Source organism: Cynoglossus semilaevis, chromosome 4, assembly GCF_000523025.1.
Source record: "Cynoglossus semilaevis isolate Cse_v1.0 chromosome 4, Cse_v1.0, whole genome shotgun sequence".
Classification (NCBI taxonomy): Eukaryota; Metazoa; Chordata; class Actinopteri; order Pleuronectiformes; family Cynoglossidae; genus Cynoglossus; species Cynoglossus semilaevis.
The window spans coordinates 17,072,091-17,095,268 of NC_024310.1; the positions used below are offsets into that span (position 1 = coordinate 17,072,091).

At 42.7% G+C, this 23,178-nt stretch overlaps 1 protein-coding gene across 4 annotated transcripts in view; it reads left to right on the plus strand.

Annotated features, from left to right (window-relative positions):
• The window catches only part of cux1b (cut-like homeobox 1b), a 64,591-nt gene extending 41,830 nt beyond the window's left edge, over positions 1 to 22,761 (plus strand). Inside the window, exons 9-23 of one of the 4 annotated variants that reach the window (XM_008309687.3) lie at positions 1,638 to 1,686; positions 2,673 to 2,777; positions 3,102 to 3,290; positions 3,412 to 3,470; positions 3,648 to 3,690; positions 3,794 to 3,890; positions 4,887 to 5,684; positions 7,565 to 7,648; positions 8,162 to 8,263; positions 8,370 to 8,914; positions 9,001 to 9,142; positions 9,839 to 10,126; positions 10,238 to 10,426; positions 11,894 to 12,158; positions 12,676 to 14,316. In XM_008309687.3, the coding sequence (XP_008307909.1) occupies positions 1,638 to 1,686; positions 2,673 to 2,777; positions 3,102 to 3,290; positions 3,412 to 3,470; positions 3,648 to 3,690; positions 3,794 to 3,890; positions 4,887 to 5,684; positions 7,565 to 7,648; positions 8,162 to 8,263; positions 8,370 to 8,914; positions 9,001 to 9,142; positions 9,839 to 10,126; positions 10,238 to 10,426; positions 11,894 to 12,158; positions 12,676 to 13,186 (3,466 nt within the window). In that variant the 3' untranslated portion in view covers positions 13,187 to 14,316. Of the gene's footprint in view, positions 1 to 1,637; positions 1,687 to 2,672; positions 2,778 to 3,101; positions 3,291 to 3,411; positions 3,471 to 3,647; positions 3,691 to 3,793; positions 3,891 to 4,886; positions 5,685 to 7,564; positions 7,649 to 8,161; positions 8,264 to 8,369; positions 8,915 to 9,000; positions 9,143 to 9,838; positions 10,127 to 10,237; positions 10,427 to 11,893; positions 12,159 to 12,675; positions 14,317 to 19,024; positions 19,241 to 19,541; positions 19,655 to 19,766; positions 19,884 to 19,974; positions 20,114 to 20,287; positions 20,345 to 20,937; positions 21,019 to 21,106; positions 21,172 to 21,380 lie in introns of those variants that run through there. The other 3 variants (XM_008309688.3, XM_008309690.3, XM_025055100.1) reach the window with 3 other exon arrangements.
• The last annotated feature ends 417 nt before the right edge of the window (positions 22,762 to 23,178 follow it).

Below are 23,178 nucleotides of genomic sequence, written 5' to 3' on the forward strand. Positions count from 1 at the left end.
CTGTGCCTCTAGCTCGGCCTTAATAATTCCCAAATAAAGCCAAATCCAAAGGAGTATTTAAGAGGACTTTGTACATCTGTACTTTGATTAAATGATCAGATTTGGAGCAGGGCTGGTTATGTATTTGGGCTGCATTACTGCTCTCAAAGTCTCTGCATTACAGGCTCTTAGGAGCATGTGTCCTGTACACTATAGCTTTAGACCGGAGAAAAAGCTGGTGAGGTAGTGTACTATTATGTTGCTTAAATGCACACTAGATCTTTTGACTGTTGGGGAGAATAAAGGCAGAGAGTGAAAAGCTCTCCCACCCACAACTGACTCTTTTTGTTGCGTTGCCTCTGGCACAACGCTGACTTAATATCAGCTGTGTGTGTTTTGTTAAACACATTCAAATCAGGAGTACTCAGGCCTATGGGACATAACAGGGTTTCTCATATGGTGACACGTGAGCACAAAAGCCGTGCGGGGTTAGCAGGTTCATGTTCAAAAGATCGCCACGGAATCAAGTCTTTAATGGAGGCAGAATCGCAAGAGCAAGATCACGTATTTGAACCCAGTGTTTTTCCTCATATTTAGTCGTACGTTTACAGTGAAGTACGTGGGAATATCCACAAAAACCCATGGAATATAAATTTAATTAGAGGAAACATGTTTACCCTTAGTTATTTGCAGAGATGCTTTTGTCTGAAATGTTTACCAGTGGAATTGAGGCCCAGTGGATGGTAGAGATGCTGCTTAGAGGGTGCAGTGACGCTGTTAATACAAGAGAAGTGAGTTTTGTGAGATTATCTAATTTTAGTTAACATCTGAGTAGGTTGTTATTTTAATTATTATCCATTATTGGGAAATAAAACCTCCTTTGCGTAGTGAACCTCAATTTTAACAAACAATACATCCATCCATCCATCCATTTTCATCCGCTTATCCGTTACCGGGTTGCGGTCGCCACCCAAATCACATTGCACCGTACCAGCCCCCCCCCCCCAAACCTTCCTGCAGGTGGTGAGTCCACTGGAAGGTACAAACAATACACATTATTGGAATACAGCGGGACAGATCAGCGGACCTCTGCTCTATATCCAGCCATTACGACTTGATTCATTTATTTGTAATTGCTGTCTGGCTGCATTCTTGCTGTCCGACCTGTGGAGAAGTGAGAGGTGAAGCGTGTCTTCTCTTCCAACCATTAGTCAGTCACAAATCAGAGACAATCACAGGGCTTCATAGCAGATTATTCAGATGTATTAGGACTCGGAGCTCTATTAATGTAATCCCTCTTGTTTTAGAGTGGCTGGGGTTTAGGACATGTACACACACACATGCGCGCGCACACACGCAGACATTGAATATATGCATGCACGAACACATTCAAGCTGCTTGGGTTACAGAGTTCACAATCAATGGATTAAGGTGAAATTTACACAGTAGCTTAATGGACACGGCACTGGTATGTTCTCTGAATAATCACACACACACACACACAAATATGTTGTCTGTGTTCACAAAGTACTTTTCCTCCTGTCATTTATCCAGTTATTGTTTCCATTTTCCCGACTTATTTTTCTGAGTCTACATTGACCTTTTTATACACGATCTGCTGCATTTTCCTCTGATTTAAAACCAAACGTGTCTTTTAGGGCTGATGAGATTGAGATGGTGATGACAGACCTCGAAAGAGCCAATCAGGTAAATGAGTTTGACGTCTTTCCAGGAAATTTCATCCAACTTTGTCAGAGTTTAATGTGTTCAGAGTTGTAATAATGATTCATCTGCACCAGTTGTTTGATTGGATCGACTGCTAACTAAAGTCAGTCTCTAACAAATAAACATTTTTGATTCTGGTGCAAGTGTTTTGCAGTTAAAGAAATCAGTTATTTGTTTTTGTTTTTTAACAACTGGTGTTTCAACATGTTTACGACCAACCTAGTGAACACATCCAGCTGAAGAAAGCCCCCCGGAGCAGCCTCTGCCCCCGCTGTTAATGTTCCTGTGGTATCTGTTAATGTCAATGTTGTTAACTTTCATTATTAGCACAAGAGTGTGATTTGTGGTAAAAGGGTAGCATAGGCATGTAATGTTAATATTAGCCTAGAGGTGACCACTCCAACAATAACGCCACACACACTGACGCACACACACACACAGAATTCACACGTCTGATTTGAGATTTACAGAGGATGACAGCATGGCCTCCAGCTCAGTCAGAGACTTTTAATACACTTTTATAAGGAGAAAATGGAAAACATGATTTTTCTTCTGGTGACTAGCAGCCAACTCTCAGCCAGTCAAAAGTAGCACACAATATGGTTGCAATTAGGAACGCAGTGGAATCAGCTCCCTTTTACTCCTAATGATGGCAAGTTGGCCGGTGCTGCAGATGATTCCCTCCTGGAGTTTGGTCATAAATACCAGACAGTGGGTGATGTCTCAATCCTCTGGACTAATTCATCATTTAAAATGAAAGATAAATCCACTCTGGTCATTATCCCACTCTCTTTGTAATGTAGGGCAGTTCATGTTAGAGTTGAATGTTGGTTTCTACAGAAACACATTTGTGACCAAGTGTTAGGTCCAACGGAGCGTTTGATTTTTGTTCATACCTGTGTATCAGGGTTATGGAACTTAACATTCAGATTTTCTTTTTTAATATATTTTGTGGTTTTCCTGTACAGCGGGCAGAAACTGCTCAGAGGGAGGCAGAGTCACTCAGAGAGCAGTTGTCCTTGAGTAACCAGTCTCAGCAGCTCGGCAGCCCCGACAAGTCCGACACCATCACGGTAAACCTGCGGCACGGATTGATTCTTTGATTGATGTCGTGGTGGCCTCAAAGATCATTCTGTATAGATGGAAATCTCTGCAGGCCGCGGTTGTCAGTTTTCTCACATTGAACCTTATAAAATCCAGTAACAGTATGGATGCACTAACACCAGTATTGTACCAATGTGTTTAGTAAGTATAGCTAGACTAAGTCATATTTGGTTCATCCAAACCCTCAGTGATGTACAGTGAATTCTGATTATTCAGCAACTATTGACTGTTACATATTGCTGGTTTTCAACCATTTCCTGAAACTCATACCAGTTTTGTGATGGAACCTGCAGGAACAGGAAGCTGAGGTGACATCCCACTCAAGCCTGGAGGCAGAGCTCAGAGCCAAAGAAAGGGAGACGGCTCAGCTGGTGGAGGATGTCCAGAGACTGCAGGCCAGCCTGACCAAACTCCGAGAGACCACCAGCTCCCAGATCTCACAGCTAGAGCAGCAGCTCAGCAGCAAGACTGCCGTCCTTAAGGTGCTCTTTATGTTTTTGTCTTTATTTTAAAATAATCTGTTCTGATCTGGTGTTTCTCAAGGCTACAGCTGTATCAGTAATGTGGTTTTATGGCATTTAATACAGTTTTTGTTATTTTCAGGAACTTGAAGAAAAACTGAAGAAACAAGCTGACTATGAGGAGGTGAAGAAGGAGCTGAGGTGAGGAGTTCATAAAAAATCTTTCCTATCTCTTATCCTTTTGTGTTACCTGCACATATTTTTAAAGCACTGTTACCAGGGTTTTATTAAATTGACATCTTACTTAATATCTTATCTTTGTTTTGTGATTTTGTGCTTTCTTTAGTTCACATTGTTGTTCTTCTTCTGTTTTCTCAGTATCCTCAAGTCCATGGAGTTTGGAACATCTGACTCTGTTCAGGTAATCATTTTGCAAACATCTAAATTCTTAATACAAACCGGATATCTTCATGGCTGTAACAAAATATTTTTGATCATCATTGCTAAAATCCTTGACCCATCAGGACTCATCCAAACCACTGGAGGTGCTGTTGCTTGAGAGGAACCGTAGTCTTCAGTCTGAAAGTGCTGCTCTGCGCATCGCCAACACGGAGCTCAGTGGTAAGTCAATCTAAAAATAGCTTTTTCCGGTGTTCACTGTCCACTGATTTTTATAATATATGGCGTCATCAATAACAAGGTGTTATTGATTGATTATATTTCTCTGAGAATACTTACCTATTTATCCATGGTAAAGGAGTGACTTTTGGTATTTCCTTTTCAATACAATCCTTTATTATCGTCTGCGTACACAAGTGCTCTATGGTACATTTTGAGCGTCATCCTGAAATGAAACAGAGTAACGGTTGCAACACACAATGGTGACACCTTGCCCTCTGCAACTGTGTTTATGGTTTTGAAATGTCATGGCTTTAGGCTTGAATAGCTGAATAGGTTTGAATTGATTAACATTCACAGAAGGGGGCCTTAACTGTCCAACTTAATCACGTTATGTCTTAATGGTTATGCATTTAAATTCCTCCAAGCACTTGTCAAAATGGGTCATTTATTTGGAATTCTTAGTAAAAATAATTGTGATTTAATTTGTTTTGATGGATGTGAAATGTTAATATCTTGCTGCCTTGGTGCTTGTTTGTGTTTCATCCCAGGCCATAAAATGTTATATTTTCAATCTTGTATGTTTTTTCATGAACTTTATACTGCATGTCAATAGAGCAGTTTGTGTAATGAACACATTCCAGCAGCACTGAAGAGGACTGTCATTGCGTGTTGGCCATCTGAGGACATTATTTCACTTTGTTTGCAAGTGATAAAGAGAGAGAGAGACAGACGAAGGCTCGGCTGAGCCAATCTGTCTAAGTTGCAAACTGGTTTTGTTTGTCCTTTTTTCTTCCAGGCTGTGGCTTACAAGAAAGGTTGAAATCACAAATGCATGGGCACTTTGTCTGGGGGGGTTGGCAAAAAAGGAGAACTAATTTATAAAAGACCTTATGGAGACAACTTTCAACTTTTGTAAAAAATTTTTAACTGTCCCTTTTGGAACCCCTTTTTTGTTGACTCCCCCATAATGCATTATGTGTTTGACCTTTCTTGTAGGGTCAGCCGGGCGAAAAGGGACAGAAGAGTCGGCAACGAAGGAGGAGACCCTCCCCAGCGATCCTCCTTCCTCGCCCCCTCCTCCTCCTTCTCTTCCTTCCTCCTCCCAGCTCCCAACATCTCGCACTCTTACGGATTCCCTCAACTCCACCACCACCACCAGCAGTGGTGAAACGCACGCTTTCACTCCTACAGGCATTGGCCAGGACTTCTACTCCCCTGTGTTCCCCCTGGTTGGTGGTAAGATGGCTTTAAACTCCCTGATCCAGCGGCAGCTGCTCCAGACCTTCTACTCCAAAGCCTTGCAGGAGTCGTCTGGAATCCCCAGTGGGGCTCTACTGTTCACTCCCTTCACTCCTACTCTCAGCTCCATTCCTACCTCCAACCCTGGCTCTGGTTCTGCTGCCATCCCACTGGCGGCCAGCAGCCCTCAGCCACCTCCAGCCAGCCCAGACATGGCTCCCGTCAACGGGAGCAGCACTGCCGGCAGCGCTCCATCCCCGTCGCCCAGTCACTCCGACGCTACCACCGGAAGTGTTCTGGACGGGGAGGATATGGACACGGCAGAGATTGCCCGACAGGTGAAAGAGCAACTGATAAAGCACAACATCGGCCAGCGCGTGTTTGGCCACTACGTGCTGGGACTGTCCCAGGGTTCGGTCAGCGAGATTCTGGCCCGACCAAAGCCATGGAACAAGCTAACCATCCGAGGGAAGGAGCCCTTCCACAAGATGAGGCAGTTCCTTTCCGATGAGCAGAACATCCTTGCACTACGCAGCATCCAGGGACGGCAGAGAGGTGAGTTTCCACATCTTCCGTTTGCAAGCTGGTGTGTACATGCAGGTGTGCTTGTGTTCAGGTGTCTTGCATGTGTGTGTGTATGTGTGCGCGGGTGTGGTAAATGTCTACAGTCCTGCACAGACAACATTGATTGGCTTGTCAATATGGACTAGCTTTTTATTTTAATTCTCTTTCCTGACTCCAACCCTGTGTGTTTGAGGGAGTCACGCACCTATCCCAAGAGACTCTGTTAGCTATTGTGGTCAATACAGAAACCTTTCACGCATCAATAGTATGGATTGCTGGGAGGGAGGCAGAGGCACTGTCAACTACAGGTAGATTCGATTAGCCTGGGCCTGCTTTTGTTAACGCATCAGGACATTTTTGATTGAAGGTGGTCTCAGTGGTTAAAGAAAATCAACTACCACCAAGACCATTTCACCTTGAAAATGAGGGCTTGGTGTGCCTCTGATTAAAATTTACACTCCAATGATTCGTCCTCTGCTAGAATCTATGGAATAGAGGCATAGAGCAATAGTATAAATATTCTGATGTCAGGTTTTGTGGAAAAACAAACTGTCAATGTTTGGTGTGTCCATTATTATCAATTATCAAAATTTCAAGCAAAAAGAAAATTAGTCATACCAGTATTAGGAACGACCATCTTTTGTCATCAAACCAGCTTCAGTTCTTCCAGTACCAGTGGGACATTGTTTTGAATGAACCTAAAATCTGGGCTAACCACAGATGTAGACAGATGTAGTTTTGTCGACCCCTGGAGTGTCTCTTCAGACTAAGACATATTCCATGATCAGCGTTCTGTGTGGTTCATTCCAACACTTGCAGAGGTCTCTGTTCTTGGAGTCATTGTCCTACTGCAGCTCAAGTCCAATCAGGTGCAACCCTGATGTTTACACAGGATGGATTACCAAGAATGTATTTAGCGAACTCCAATAATTTGGTCTGTTTTACACCAATTCAGACCCAGAGTAGCATGGAACCATTATTGTACTACACCCTTGTAACTTGCAGAGTAACTTGCTACTGCTAAATCCAGTGATTCCCACAGTGGTGAGTGGGCCCCACCCAAGGAGGGATGGAGCAAGTGCAGGGGGGGACTTGGTGTGGGGGGCGCTGCAGAAGGTGTTTAGGAACTTCAGCCATCTTCTTACAGCAGCAAACAGAGAACCTGCTGCCATTTTATCTAACGCAGTTTTTATAATTCTTTTGCAAAGTTGACTCACAAGGCCTTGTTTCCACTTCCTGAATGGCTTTATATTTATTAATTATTTATTCACCTAAACTTTATTTGACCAGTTAGGTCAATTGAGATGACAATGCCATGTCACAAAGACGGCCAAGAGGCAACAAAAGAGGCATTTAGGTTATGGCTGCAATTGTTCAAAAATGACCACATCTGTGTACGATGAATTCATAACTGATAACAAAAAAATTAAATAAAATTAATGCATTTTATGGAAAGGCACAACAAAATATAAGCTGCACCCATTTGTGCAATATATTTGTATTTACAGTATATAATATATATACAGTATATTATATATGTGTGTGTATTTATCTACACACACGTGTATATACAGTATATACACACACAGACTAACGTGTATATACCTATATATGGATATATATACATGTATAGTAATATATATATATATATATATAAAGTCTGGGTTATAAACTGAGGCTGTGTCTCCATGTTATGCATTCCATGAAAACATTGGTACATACCAGTATCTTTCACAAAGGCCTAAGCATTTTTGCACAGTACTTTTTAATGCAGAGCATTGTAGGGCTCCAAATTGCCAAAGCACAAAAGAGTAGAAAAAAGAAAACACACCAGTGCTGTAACATAGTGTGTGGTGTATTGTTCTTAACAGAGGGTACAGGCCAGCCCCAGCTTAGCCGAGTGTTTCAGGATGTTCCGAAGCGGAGAGTCCTCTCTGATACAGCTTCACACGCAGGTCTGTCCCCTTCACACACAGAGACTTTAGCACGTTCTGTCTGTGTGGCATGTTTGTCTTAGGGTGAACTGTATCTATGTTGTGTGCCTGTGTATGTGTGTGTGTGTGTTTGCATTTATTAATATGTGGGCTGGCATACAGATATAAATGTGCCTTGAAGGTAACCACACAATTCCAGTGACTTGCGTCAAAGGAAAAGCCAGCATGTGTATTTAGGGATTTTATTGGTAGTTGTTATTCTGTGGGGAACATTTACTCCACCAACCCTTTAGCCCGCGTGCATGTGTTAACTCCAAAGGGACTAGAGAAATGCAGACAGTCCCTGCAGTGTAGTTTATGTGTAGCTCTGTAGTGAGATTGTTGTTCTTTGTTCTGTGCTATGATGTAATTATTAAACGTCCTTCTAGGCCCTGTTGTTGTTGTTCCTCCTCACCACCTCTGTAGTTGCTTATCTCTGCTCTTAATCTGACAAGGCTGTTGATGTCTTCCCATTTCTTATGTCTTTCCAACCAGGTAACATTACCGCCCGTGTCCGCACCCCAGAGGCAGGTTCAGATGAGGCCATCAAGTCTATACTGGAGCAGGCAAAAAGGGAGCTGCAGGTGCAGAAAGCTGGTGAGTTTTTAATCATCTCCAGAGGAGCTGACGCACAGAGGACGATCCATTATGACCGCGTGTTTCTGAAACTTTCATGACGCCTCTTTCTCTCCTCTCTCAACAGACTTGTCTCATACTCAGCCCTCATATGCAGGACTGAAAGGAGGGGGCGGGGGCGGACTAGGAGGCGGTGGGGGCAGTGGATCAGATGAGGCCATTCGCTCCATCCTAGAGCAAGCACGCAGGGAGATGGAGGCCCAGCAGGCGGCACTGGAGCCCATCCTCAAAGCTTCCTCCTCTTCTGCATCACTGTCTCAGAGGGATCTTCTCAATTCCCCACTCACCGCCCCTCTACCTCCTTACAACCCCTTGGCATTATCCCTCAAGAAGCCCCCCAGCTCTCTACTGTCTTCGCCTTCATCTCCATCTCCAGTCCTTGACTTCAGCTGCAATGTGAAGAGAGAGGGCAGGACTTCTTCAGGAATTGACATGTCTCTGGACGGAGCTCTTAGGCTGGGCCGGGGCTCAGAGAGTTCAGCTCGCTCGGGGTCTTCTGGGGGTGTGAGTTATTGGAGAGAGCAGTGGTGGAGCAACATGCACGCAGAGCCTCGCAGAACCTCATCCAGCCAAACAGGAGAGGAGAACCACCACCTGGAAGACTCCAAAGAGGTAGAAGAGGAAGTAAATGTTTTTGTTTCTTCGTGGCTGTCGTCATCCACAGATGTACTTGATAACCTTTCCCTGGTGTTCTTTAGGGAATACTGACTGACAGTCTGTCTCGACAAAAACCATGGAACAAGTTGAACCAGCGGAGCAGAGAGCCATACCTTCGCATGCAGCCATGGATCAATGGAGACCAGGGACAAAACACCCACATCCAGTCAACTCAGAACCAAGGTAAACAAATCACATGCTGCACACGCACACACACACATACACATACACATATTCTGGCACTGTATATTTGGACTCACAGTCTCTGGGCTGTAGCATTACTTGCAGAGTCTGATTAGAGCTAGTGGCTTGTTGGTGCTCTCAGTCACCACCACAAATACGAACACACACACACACACAACAACAACAACCCACCAACCCACCCCTGCATTCCATGTCACTCCCGTCTCCCCCTTTTCTTTCCACCACTCCCCCAGTGCTGCAGAAGTGTCAGCCAGCAAGCTGCTGGTTTGTCATGTCATAGACAAGTTAGTATTGCAGCGCCAGATGGCAGCTCTGCGTATGTATGTGTGTGTGTGTGCGTGCATGTGTGTCTCTCTTTCTCTCTGGGGGTGTAAACAGCAGCTAATGTGCACTGACAGCTCCTCGTGACTGCTCTCTTCCAGCCTGCTGAGCTGCACAGCAGTGTTACACAGACACAGGCGGGGAGATGAAGGAATTGGTGGAGGGAGCCAAAAAAGCTTCAATATGAAAACTTTAGCACCTTTGCTGTTTGTTTAACAGAAGTCAAATTAGCTGATGTAGTTTGACTGAAGTTCCTCCTCTTCCAAACCCAGCAGGAGGCAAAGATAAAACGCAATTCTCTCGGAAACACTTCTCCTAACCTGCGTGATATTTTCTTATTCTCCACTTGCACAGAGGGAACTCCCAAGACATCAGCAAGTTGCAGCCCTGCTCCAGAATCACCCCTCAGTTCAACTGAAGAGTCCATCAACGGTCTCTCTGGTGACCCACTAGCCTCACAGTCCTCCAGTATCAAAGCTCCTTCTGATGATCCCTCTGGGGGAGAGTCTCAGCCTGGCACCCCGCTGCCTCTACCTGGTCACACAGGTCTCAGCATTCAGGAGCTGGTAGCAATGTCTCCTGAGCTCGATACATATGCCATCACCAAGAAGGTTAAGGAAGTGTTGACTGACAATAATCTTGGTAAGAACTACTGGGTTCTTAGAATTGTTTATACCAGGGGTTTTAAAGATGTAACATAGGGCTGTTCTCGGAAAACAACCTGTTCAAAACCCCTTTCTTGTTCCTAACCAGGCCAGCGTCTGTTTGGTGAGACCATCCTGGGTCTAACTCAGGGTTCTGTCTCAGACCTGCTGGCCAGGCCTAAACCTTGGCACAAGCTCAGCCTGAAGGGCAGAGAGCCCTTTGTCCGCATGCAGCTCTGGCTCCAGGATCCACACAGTGTGGAGAAACTCATGGACATGAAGCGCCTGGAGAAGAAGGGTATGTTGTTACTGATCATTGAGGATCAGTACACTCGGTACAGTGCAGAATGTGGAGAGGAATATTAAAGACTGACAGGTCTTTTTTTTTTGTTGCAAAAATCAGTTGACAGAAAAAGCAAACACTAGGGCTCTTGAATTGCACAATCGTTTCTGCACAAAGTAAAATTCCTTTTGTGAGGACGAGCAGAGCATGTTGTGCAGATCACAGTCATCTTGATGTGATGTCGGTACCAATCACAGCTGCAGATGTTACATATTCGATTCGATGTGACAGCCAGGCGACTGCCAGGGGGGCCTGCTTACTCACAGTCATCAGCATTCTTCTTCATCATCGTCATCACCATAATGATCATCAGTGTCTATATGTTTGTATTTTTATCATTTGTTAGCCCACAGGCCACTCTCTCTGTCATTATTTATTATTTAAGTGTCAGCCAAGCAAAGAAAGCCTTGCACGTCTGTCATTATTTATTATTTGTCAGCCAAGCAAAGAAAGCCTTGCACTGCTCACAGCCTCAGATTAACCTTAACTCCTCGTTTGAACTTTTCCTTTATGCAGCTGCACATTTTAATCTTCTTTAAACTCAAACATCAAGCAGCAATGCACCAATAATATCCCGAACCAAAAAAAGGTCATTAAAAAAAACCCCAATAAACCCAGCTTTAACATCTTTGGGGGAGGGAGGGTGCGACGGTTATTGTCTATTCACCTTTGTTTTTGGATATTGACCCTAAAGTAATGCATTCAAACAGCACTGGTGAATAGACCTGTCTGACAGCAGAGCCTGGGGAAATAACTAAGTGATGTGGACTTCTTCAGAGTAATAATATTTGACCTCTCCTACTGGGGGGCGTGAACAGGGGCTTCAGCATTGTTTTCACCTTGCTCTGAGGCCTTTTCTATGCAGTAATATATCTGGTGGCCGATTTTGGGTTTGAGGAAATGTCACATTCATGCAAAGCTGCCACGAGATGTTCCTTTTAATCCTGATGATGCCTTCAGGGAATCATCCTGCTTTTTATTTTTACTCTGAAATGAAGGGGTTCACAGTATTGTTTTATTTTTGCCGAGCAAGGTAACAGCACCATCTAGTGGCAGTTTATGGTGCTTAGCGCAGTGTTTTGTGACCGAAACACCTCTGGGCCCACGAACATAACATAAACTAATGTAACTAATAACATAAACTAACTAACTCATATTTTCCAACGTCAAAAATATCAGATTTATGCTATCTATCTATTATGCTAAGCTATCTGAAAAAAACATTTTAATTGGTATAAAATATATCTCAAATATATATCATACGTGTTTCTATCTCCACTCATTCCTAGTTTCCACTGTCCATCCATAAATGTCCACCTTCTACTTTGCGGTCAGATTGTTATTTATACTACTGTATGATTTTTGTTAGTGTCTTTCGGACTCACTGACCCTCCGCCCTCTTGTGATTCTGTGTTTGTTCAGCCTACATGAAGAGGCGACTGAGCTCCCTGAGTGACAGCCATTCTGTGGACGTTGGCCTGGTGGGGACAGACTACATGCAGGGCTCTCAGAGTCCTGGACAACAGCATCTGAAGAAACCCAGGGTGGTGCTGGGCCCCGAGGAGAAGGAGGCTTTAAAAAGGGCTTACCAGCAGAAACCTTACCCTTCTCCTAAAACCATTGAGGAGCTGGCCTCCCAGCTCAACCTGAAGACCAGTACTGTCATCAACTGGTTCCATAATTACAGGTCAGTGGGGCCAGAGAGCTGACTCAATATAGGACTTATACCAACATAAGTTACATATATTAGTATAGTTAAATAAATTCATTTTTATTACATTGATCCTACATGTTTCAGAAAGTGACTCATTTAGTTTGATGTTAAAAAATCTTTTGTGTTTTTTGCCTTATAATCTGATCTTCATTGTCATAAATGAAACACTAAACTAGTTGTTTAGATGAAATTTAAAATCTCCATCTTTAGTTAGAGGCATTCTCATTTCATATAAATAAATCCTAATTTACCAAAAAGCAATATTTCACATGATATGTATTCACTTAATTTTTCTCCGCTAAATCAGTAAATATTTTAGGGTGCATTAGTGCCACCTTCTGGAACTGGAGTGTGACTGAGACAGGTGTCATTTAATGCCTTATTAGTAATAAATCAATCAAAATAAATACATTTAAATTCCAAGCTCACCTTTAACTGTTAAAATATAAGCGTTACTAATTACTCATCAAACCCATGTGTTCCTTTTTAGGTCACGAATTCGACGAGAACTTTTTATAGAGGAGATCCAGGCAGCTGGAGGCGTAGGAGGGCCTGGCAGCGACGCGGGGTCTCCTTCCCTTCGTGGCTCCAAATCTGGAGAAGGGGACAGCTGCGATGGAACAGAATCTGAGGGTACTGTGGAGATACGCCAGGGACTGGGCATCGGTCTGGACGATCAAAGTGGAACGTGCAAAGACCAGGATATGGAGGCTGAGTCCGAGGCAGGGGGCTCTAATAACTCCCCCGCTCAGACAGACTGCACCAGCTCAGGCTTAGCCGGCCCAGGCTCCAGCTGTGGACCAGGTGGACTGGCACTCTTTGGCCTCACAGAAGCATCCTCCAGCAGTCAAGCCTCTAGTACCAACATCCCAGCCTCTGGCCCTGCCAGGAATCCCAGGGACAACAATCTGCGCAAGAAGAAAGCAGCCAATCTCAATAACATCATCCACAGGCTGGAGAAGGCCGCCAGCAAAGAGGATCCTTCAGAGTGGGAGTTCTAGCTCCTCCTGACCACACGTCCTTCCTCCTGTCTCATAACCTCACGACCTCTAACCTTGGACCCCTCCTACTCTGTTCCAGTTGGAGAGTGGACACAGCCAAAGTCAAGCTCAGCAGCCATTTTTAATAAACACAAGCTTTCCACAAAGAGGAAAGATTGACACAAAGAGTGGTTGACGAAACCCTTAAAGAAGAAGATTTTACTGAAAACCTAGAAGAACAAAGCAAGAGATCTCACGTGTCTCTCCTTTTTTTAAGAAAAAAAAAGAATAAATAATGAGTTTTGTTTTTGTACTGAGAAAAAGCACTTAGCCGTCCTGCTGGCCTCTGGCCCTGCTGTACCTCCCCCCCCTATCACCAGCCACTGGTGCACCAGACTGGTTAGTCCTGAGCTGGGGTCTGACCCACAGCTGGGGTTGAAACCTGGACTCAGTCACACAGGCAAGGCCTGACACAGCAACTGTCACAGTGATAGACACTGATAGATAGAGAGATAGATGGAGAGAAAGAGAGAGAGACAGACGCTCTCTTCCAAGAACTCTTGCTTTCTCACAGGAGATTTCCGCTCTTCTTCACACCTCCCAAGTGTCCACAAACCTCCCCTCACTCAGTGAGAACGCCTCATTTTTCACACTGTAGAGTGACTGTTACAAACCCTTTGCCTTTTTCACTCACTACGTGTGTGTGTCGGTGTGTTAGGGGTTGTTTCAAAGTGTACCTGTTTGTGTGTGTGTGTGTGTGTGTGTGTGATCACACCAAAATATGGTGTGTGTCTACTCAATGGCAGCATGTTTTTCTTTTGTTTTTTTTGTTTTTAATCTAACTTCTACACTCTTAAGAGGGTAGTGACAGGCCGGTGTGCCCAGCTGCCATGGTTACTGATGTAAGAAAGACGAACTTTGACCTGTTGTGTCCCATATCCTATCCTGCTGACAGCCATGTGATGGCCAGAAGGATCTTCAATTCCTCAGCAACACACGCACTCATCTGACGAGGAAGGAGGGAAGGAAGAAAGGAAGGAACCCTCTTTTTAGCCTCCTTAAACCCTTCTTTTTAACAGTTGAAGGATGATCTCTTTTTAATATTGCAATTTGGTTGCCAATAAGAGATTGCACAGTCTATTGACTCTAAAGAGTACAAACTAGGGAATTTTAGCAAGCATTTTTAATTAGTACACAATAAGAAACAGCAAAGTAAGAGAACGACAAAGTTACTGTTTTTGAAAGAAGAAGAAAAAAAATCACATTAGAATGGATTCATGTTGCGTTGTTAAAATACGATACAGTGAATTTCACGTAGTACTGTAGCTGTCTGACATGGTGATACTGTACGTGTCTATTGTTGTTGTAGGTTGTGCACGTCACAGCTTTACCCAGCACTGGACCTGCTGGGTGTGTGTGTGTGTGTGAGAGAGTGAGTGTGTGTTTGTGTGTGTATGCACACCACAAACAGTTTCTCTCTGTTCACAAACACGTTTTTTATAGGCCAAAAGATATAGCTGTGAAGTGACCCGTGTGTGTGTGTGTGTTTTTGTATTTGCATGAAAGTAAATCAGGGTCGAGGTCAATTCACTCAGTTAAATTTGGAGGGAAAAAAAAAGAATTTCATATATATGTATATATTCATATATACATATATATGAAATTTGTGACTGAAACGATTGGGTTTTTACCAGAAAAATGTCTTGCAATGTTCAGTTGTTGATGAAATCTGCCATCAAAGTGAATTCACCACAATCCTGGTGTGAGAAGTGACCACTCTCCTCCAGTCTCTCCTGTATCCAGGGATGTTGAGTCTTTTATTTTTTGTTTTTGCATCGAGTTCTACTGTAAACACTACAAATTCTACAAAGGCATATCACCTCCTCCCTGTCCCACACGAGCCCTCAGTGCCTGTCAGCCCACTGCCTCCCCCTGTGTGTGTCTGCGTGTGCGTGCACGCGCCTGCTCGTCGATCCACGCGTGTGCGACTGAGGAGTGTGGAGTGTCCAATGAGCGGGGTCATATTTCGTATATCTACTCGCACACACTACTAGTGCACAACTGACACCCTTCTTTAAGCTGTTTGATGCGTTACCATTACATTAATCTTATCACAAAGTAGTGTAATACTATGATTTACTGTAGCTTTGGTTTCTGTTTTTGCTATTTTTTTGCATTTATAGTTTGGTTTTTATTCTGCTTATTTATAGGTGCTGTATTTTTTTTTTCATTTTAATGTCTTATCATTTGAATTGTCTATTTTGTTAAGGGATTATACTGTTCCTGAGGGCAAGTAACATTTTTATTAGACGTATAGACTGCCGGCAGTATTGGTTAATATTTACAGAGATGTACTAGTTCTCATTTGTTTGTATATTCATGAAACCTTAAGTTTAGTGTCATTTCAATAGCTTTGGAGAGAAAAAAAAAACATGTGTTTGCAACAGTTCGTGCTCCCTCAAGCGTTAAGCTTTTTACCACAACAGTCATGCTCTTAAATGCTAGCTAGAGAATCAAAGGACATATCAAGATCAGTGATTTTATGATACTATATCTCTTTTCCTGTTTTCTATTCTGTCATGTTGGAATTTCCTTTCCGTTGTTCTTGTCCTCGTCGTTGTTGTAGTTGTTTTTGGGTTTTTTTTGTAATTTGGATCGTTTCTTGAGGCAAGCCCAACACTAACGCTCGGCAGGGCACGCAGCTTTCGTTAGCGTTTGACCACTCGCTAATTCCCACTGACGTCACAGATAGGTCCAAACAAATAGGTCAAATGAAATCACCCTGAACTTGAGAAACACAGGTGAACTTGAAATAGGTCATATCTGCCAAATTGAGATTAGAGAAGTGTACCAGCTAGCAGGTGTGCTATGCCAGATGAAACTCAGATAGCCAACCTATGATTATGCAGAACTTCTGTTGCAGTCCGTAACAAAGCACTTATTAGGATATTTTTCGAAGACTTAACCTTAAGGACAGGGTCTGTAAACACTACAGCGGAGCGCGTGATTATCCCAGGATAATCCAGGGAAATGTTTGCCTTTTATAAAACGTGGTTGTGAACCAAGCACAGACTCTTATCCTCAAACTGACACTAAAGCAAAGAAAACACATCATAGCCCAACCCCCCCCCACCCCGCCCTTTTTTCTACAAGAGAATTTTCACAGAGCAGAAATGGCAGGTGACTGTGTGACAGAAAGACTTGGTCCTGTACATTTGTACATATGATGATAATGAATTTACGCCTGGTTAGGTCTAAATCTAAAACCCTGGTCCCTCCTGAGTTCCTACCATTTTTTTTTAAATTAGCAGCAGTGTAATATGTACAGTATATGTAATAGCACTGCAGTTGGATGCACTGATTAGAATTGGATTTCGTGACGCATCCGATGGTTTTAAAAATCCTCCAACGTTGTCTTTACGTGTCAAACGATGGATGTTGAAATATCCCTGGTCTGCGGAGTCAACGTTGGACGGCTCTGACTGGACGACCACAGTATAATTGATGGTGATTAATAGCTACTGTAAAAAATAAGCACTTAACCCATGAGCCATTTTATAGCCAGATCCATCACTTCACCTTAAATCGAGTGAGATCATCGGATTTGTGCCTTTAACTGCCAAGCAGGGCACCGGACTAGTGATGTCATTAGACGTTGACGATTTCACCCCGTTTGTTCCGTCATCAACACATCTTCATTTCACCTGCACTTCGTAAGGCGAAGGCGTTAAAAAGTCACCTGATCTCAGCTATCTCTCTGCAGAGGGTTGTATGTAATTGCTGGAGCAAAGTCAAACAAGAAACAAGCGTGTGTGTGTGTGTGTGTGTGAGAGAGAGAGAGAGAGAGAGAAAGAGCATGTGTGTTTGTGTGTATTCTTATGACTGACCTGTAGAGTTGCTTAGGTCTTATTTCACACAAGTTTTTGTTTCCCACAATGCATTTCTTATGTTGTACATAACTGAACTAGCGGCAAAAAAAAGTCAAAGGTCAAAGCATTGAATGAAGGAGGGAACGTGCAGCAGCAGCGTACACTGTAATAACACTGAATTTCTTCATAGGGCATTTTTGTATGTTTCTGTTTGTGTCAGGTTTGCTGTGACATTAAAAAAACGGCACTACAGGTATTGATAATGACTCGTGCCAATTCTGATGGAAAAGAGAGCTGCGTGAGTGAGTGCGTGTGCGTGCGTGTGTGTATATATATAAATATATATATATATATATATATACAGTGGATAAAGTAGCTAACGATTCACTCTTGTCACAGTTGTAGTGCTTTTTGTCGGACGGCAGGAGGAGAGAAGGGACGATTCAGGACTTTTTCCATGATCCACAGATATTTTTCTACAAATTTAAATCAGATGATTCTATACACTGTTGAATAACATTGTAAAGGTGTAACAGATGCTGTATATCATATCACGTTTTTTCTGAAGTCGTAAAGCTTTACTGTATGATCCGTTGAAGTAGTGCGTTTTCATTCTGACATGTCAGTCGTCACAGAAGCCCAAACAGCAGCACTGGTCACCGTATTCAGGAAAAAAAAGAAAAAAGAAATGAAAAGAAAAGAAAGAAAATGGAGAAAGAAAAAAAAAACTCAGATGTTTTTTGTAATACTTTTAGAATATATCTTATGAAGTGGGTTTTTGTAAGGAAACACGTTCCCAAATCAGTGGTGCTGTATGCATAGCACACTCAGTAACACATACACACATAGTACAGCACAATAGTCATCCTTCAGACCTCCCCTCCCCCAGTCACCTTTCAGCTCCCGCTGTGGCTCCAGCATTTTAAGTCTTAAAATGTCTATATTTTTAATCCTCTGTAGCACATCATCAGTTCACTCAGATAATTCCAAATCAGCTCTGGATCTGTTCACATTTCACTGAAGTTAAAAGAGGAAGCAAAAAAAAAAAAAGCCAAATAGTTTGAGGTAGTTTCTTTTCCCACTTCTGTGTGTTTAAATGTTGCAGACAGCTTTCTGTACGTTGCTACCTATTGTCGTCTCTTCAGTTCACCCATAGCTTCAACCACAGTGTAGTCTGACAACCAAATAAATGACCCGGGGAGACCTTCACCCCTCCTCCCCCACCCGACCCTCCCTTTATGGAAAGCTTTAAGATGCTTGTTGAGGCTTTATAATAAAAAGTTCAGAGTGTTTTTAGATGAAAACTTTCCCCAACGTACCATCAGCAATGTGGAAGTAATAATTCTCATAACCTGTCCCCACTGCTTTTTTCTATGAGTGTTTGTGTGTGTGTGAGTGTGTGTACAGAGCTGCATGACTGTAAAGGGATGGTTAAGACCTTCATTTTAATTTGACAGAGTTGTTTCCCGAGCACTCGTGCCACTCCTTAGATGTTTCTTTCTCTTCCTCCTCATGTATCAGCGTTTCCTCACGGTTCTGTTTGACTAAAACCTATCATGTTGTTTGTTCTCAGCACTGTAAAACAGTCCCTTCTACAACATTGAAAAAAAGCAATATCACTGTATGAAACGCTCACAATGTATTTGTTATTATTGACATTTGATTCATCATCATTATTATTATTATTCACATGCACCCTAGGTGTGATAATTGAAGTAAATCTCTTTTATACAAATACTACAGGTGTGATGTGGTTGTTTTTCTTGTTGTTGTTTTTTTTTTTTTGTGGGAGACATGGATAATTTGTTAAATAAGTATTCTCAGAGAAATAGATCTTTAGGAAAGTAAAACTGTGGCTCATGTAAATCCTAATTCCTCTGCCATTGTTGCTTGTTACAGGTGAGTAATTATTTTAATGTTGAATAACGCAGTGACGCTTTCTGATAGAATTTGTAAATGACCCTGTTCTGTTTTTTTCCACCCCCTATAGGCCGCTATGCAGACTTGCAGGTGGAGTTTTCATCTGCTGTGCGAACCAGTGCTGAACAGAAGGAGCTGATCCTGAAGCTGGAGCATGACCTGAGCACCATCCAGGCCATGTCGTCACTGTCACGCCCTGATGCTGACGGGTCAGAGGTGGCCAACATGGGCCGCATCCCGGAGCCCATTAAGGAGGCCACGGCCATGTTCACTAGTACAGACCTGGGTTTGTAACAGTTATAGCGCATTTGGCTCCAGCTATTCTGCTGCCCTGGGCAGGTGGTGATTTGGCGCCTCCTATCGCTCTCATTGTGATATTTCTTCAGAGCTTAGATACAAATAAACAAATTACTTCAAGAGCAACATTAAATTGACAGTTAGTCACAGGCCAGATGTGAGACTGTAAATGGCCCCTAGGCCAGGAGTTTGAGACCCCTGGAATTCTACAAAAAAAACCCTGAAATTAATTCTCAATAAATAGTTGTTTGGTTTTTTTTAAAGGAATATTTGTGTTTTGTTTTCCTCAGGTTCAGTCCTGACCCCCCATGCTGAGCTTCCTCAGGGCCAGATGGACTCTCTGCTCTCCATCATCTCCAGCCAAAGAGAGAGGTTCCGTTCCCGCAACCAGGAGCTGGAAGCTGTGAGTCTCACACACACACACACACACCCATACACGCTAAAATATTTACGACTGGTGTGTTTTTTGTGTTTTTGTATTGAACTTTTTTCTCACCCCCCTTTGCCTCCTGCAGGAGAATCGCTCCCTGCAGCAGACGATGCAGGCTCTGCAGAATGAACTGGACAGTCTGAGAGCAGACAACATCAAACTGTACGAGAAAATCAAATTTCTGCAGAGCTACCCCAGCAAGGTGAAACTGTGTGTGTGTGTGTGTGTACGACTGGAAAAAACCGGAGATGTTTGTGCTGCAGTACACTGACCTGTGTTCTCGTCATCTATAGGCTGCAGGCAGCGACGACACAGTGATGCGTTACTCCTCCCAGTACGAGGAGCGCCTGGACCCATTCGCTTCCTTTAGCAAGAAGGTACGTGCCACGGATAGAAAAAGTATCAATGTGAAGCCCTGTGTGAAAGTTTAAGGTAGATATTTCCGTTCTTCTCTTCCTAACACTCTGCCTCTCTGCAGCCTTTTGTACGTGTATTGTTAACCATGTTAAAGAGACGAGACAAAATAACAATGCTTCATTAATTATATTTATTCTGAATATCATAAACAGTGTCATTCTGTTCAGACTAACTGCTCTGTGTTTGCAGGAACGTCAGCGTCGTTACCTGAGCCTCAGCCCCTGGGATAAGGCAACTCTGGGCCTGGTAAATAAGTCAAATAATCCAAAAATGATGTTGAATGTCTCCACAGTGTTTAAATCACAACACGTGCAGCAACTGTGTGTTAGACTAACCATACATGGACGGTGGAATTATTGGATATAAGGTGTCCATTATAATGTGTTAAAGCAGTGCTTCTCAAACTGTGGTACGTGTATCACCACTGGTACACGAGCGCTCTCTAGTGGTGCATGGGGAAAATTCATATTTTCACATTTACATTTTCAGTTGAATAAGTCTGAAACATACCATGCACAATGAATACAACATTTAAACATAAACACTTAAAAACCTCTCTCCTGTGGTGGAAGGGAAGGCCTCTGCTGCTATATTCTACTGTTGGTCATCATGGTGGTACTCAGAGAGCGCAGTGTTTTCTCAGGTGGTACAGAGTTTCAAAAGTTGAAGAACCACTGTGCTAAAGTATTTAACGTGATTAATTTCAGTTATTACAGTAATTATGCATTTAGTGTGTTAACAGTCAGGAAAAACACATTTCCAATGGAATAACAATGTCCTCAGCTGTTAACAACTGCATGGTCTCAACATTGTCAGCTGATGCTAAATGTGTCCTTCAGGGACGCGTGATTCTCTCCAACAAAACGGCCAGAACCATTGCCTTCTTCTACACGCTGTTCTTGCACCTCTTGGTCTTTTTGGTAATAAAGTCCACAGTTTTCTTCTACAGCTAATATACTTTTGTGTTTAATGAGGAAAATAAACACCATTCATGTGTCTTCATTTCAGGTCTTGTACAAGACTGCGTGGAGCGAGAGCATCGGCAGAGACTGCACTGCCTTCTGTGCTAAACAGTGAGTGTGAAGCCCTCAGCCCAACATCAGTGTAGCCTCTGGACTGACACAGTGTCAACACAGAGTGTTTCTCTTGATTTACCTAACACAGAACAAGTGCAAAAAACCAACACCAGGGCGTAACTGAAGACTAAAACATACATTCATTTAGACCAACAGTGTATCACATGTTGATTTCTTAAGTCATTATCAATCCTCTCCTCCCTCAGGTATGCTGACCACCTCCACCGTTTCCATGAGAACGACCAACACCTGTAAACGGTTGACTTCGCCTGTTCCCAGTCAGATGGATCTGTTCAACATCAAACGCTTAAAAAAAAAAAAAAAAAAAGTAGGGCTTTATTGTTCTTCTGCGGTTTCTTCTTTCTCCACTAGAGGGCGTTTTAGGGCCGTAAACTAAAAATGAAAGGCTCGAAGGATAAATCTGTAGTTGGGTTCAATTTGGCTGAATGTTGACTGTTTAATCAGTCAGATGGGGTTAATTTGGTGTTTGGAGGGAAAACATTTAATGAAGTTGAAGTTTATTTCTGTCCACAGCAGAGGAGATCATTCTACCTGAGCCGGGCTTTAACTTTGGGGCTTGTTTTGGGGGATTTAATTAGGGGAAAACCAAGTTTAGATAAGTTATAGTTAGAATCAAGGTGTATTATTACTAGTAACATTAACAAATGTACGCAGACAAACACATACACACTGTCTGTATAAAAGATCACTAACGTGGAGGTGAAAGAGCTTCACAGTTATCAGTGACTGCAGGTATGAACGGATTTTAGCTAAATAATAAGTATGGGTCCAATAAAACCTGGAAGGAAGAAAGTAGATACAGTAGATAAATATGTTTCCATCAATTAACAACACTATATGTTGACTTTACTTAAAGCCTAACTGCATCTATATAATAAATATACGTTATGACCAGGTTTTTCCTTTAGTAAGTACAGACCTGACCTGATGCTGATACTGTATGATGTTCTAGAAATGGCCTGTGCTGTGCTTTGTTTTGGGGAAAATAGAAATGAAGTCAGTGCAATTATAATCATAGTAGCAGGAGAAGCAGTGACTTTATACTTGTTTCATGATTCACAGTTGGTGTTTGGTTTAGGTCTATGGTTTTATGGAACATACGAGGGAAGTCAAAAAGGTCTAAGACTCTAAATTATTTTAAAAAAATATGATGACACATCCATGTCAGTCTAAACTCTTCTTCTGTGGTGTTTTGATTTGAGTATCCTGGAGGTCGACTTTGATCTGATTCTAGGTCTTGACCAAAGATCCATTTCCTTTAAATATTTCAGTTTAAGGAGAAGGAGAAAAGTGGGAGAGTTCAGGTTCTGATATAGAAAACCACTTAAACAAATTCCATTCAGGTTTAGTTAAAATTTTAAATTAACCCTCTGTCTTAGAATGTTTTGACTTGCAGTTGACACTTCATCATTCCTTCCAAGGAGTCATTGAAGATTTGAAATGATTTGGATTATATTAATGATTTTTGTAATTTTACCGCGACTCTCGGTGCATGCTCCCCTGACCTCCTCTGCTCTTTTCCGGCTGCTGTCGCTGATATATACTCAATAAAGTCTATGCAGGAAACTGCCGTGAAGTCGTTCTTTCTGAAGGTTCTAAATTTAACTCTGGCTCACCTTAAAAAAACCCAGATCAGAATGTTGCCCCTCCGGAAGTGTAGACCAGACTCAGACTCTGAGTCTGAGGGATTTAAATTTGACTGGAACGTCTGTACTTTTACATCCGTCAGTGTGGAGATACAGATGTGAGCTGACAGGCAGCAGCGATGGGTCTGTTAAACAGCAGAGCCGGGAGGGAAAAAAAAAATCAGACTGACTGACTGTTGTCTGAGGCCAACACTCTCACACACACACACACACACACACTCACAGATGGAATAAATGTGCTGATCAGTGATTCGGGGCCTGAGTGTTCCCGCTGAGAGCTCACTATGTCTGAGTCTGACTGAATTAAACTGCATTATTCATGGAACGGCCTCTCTTT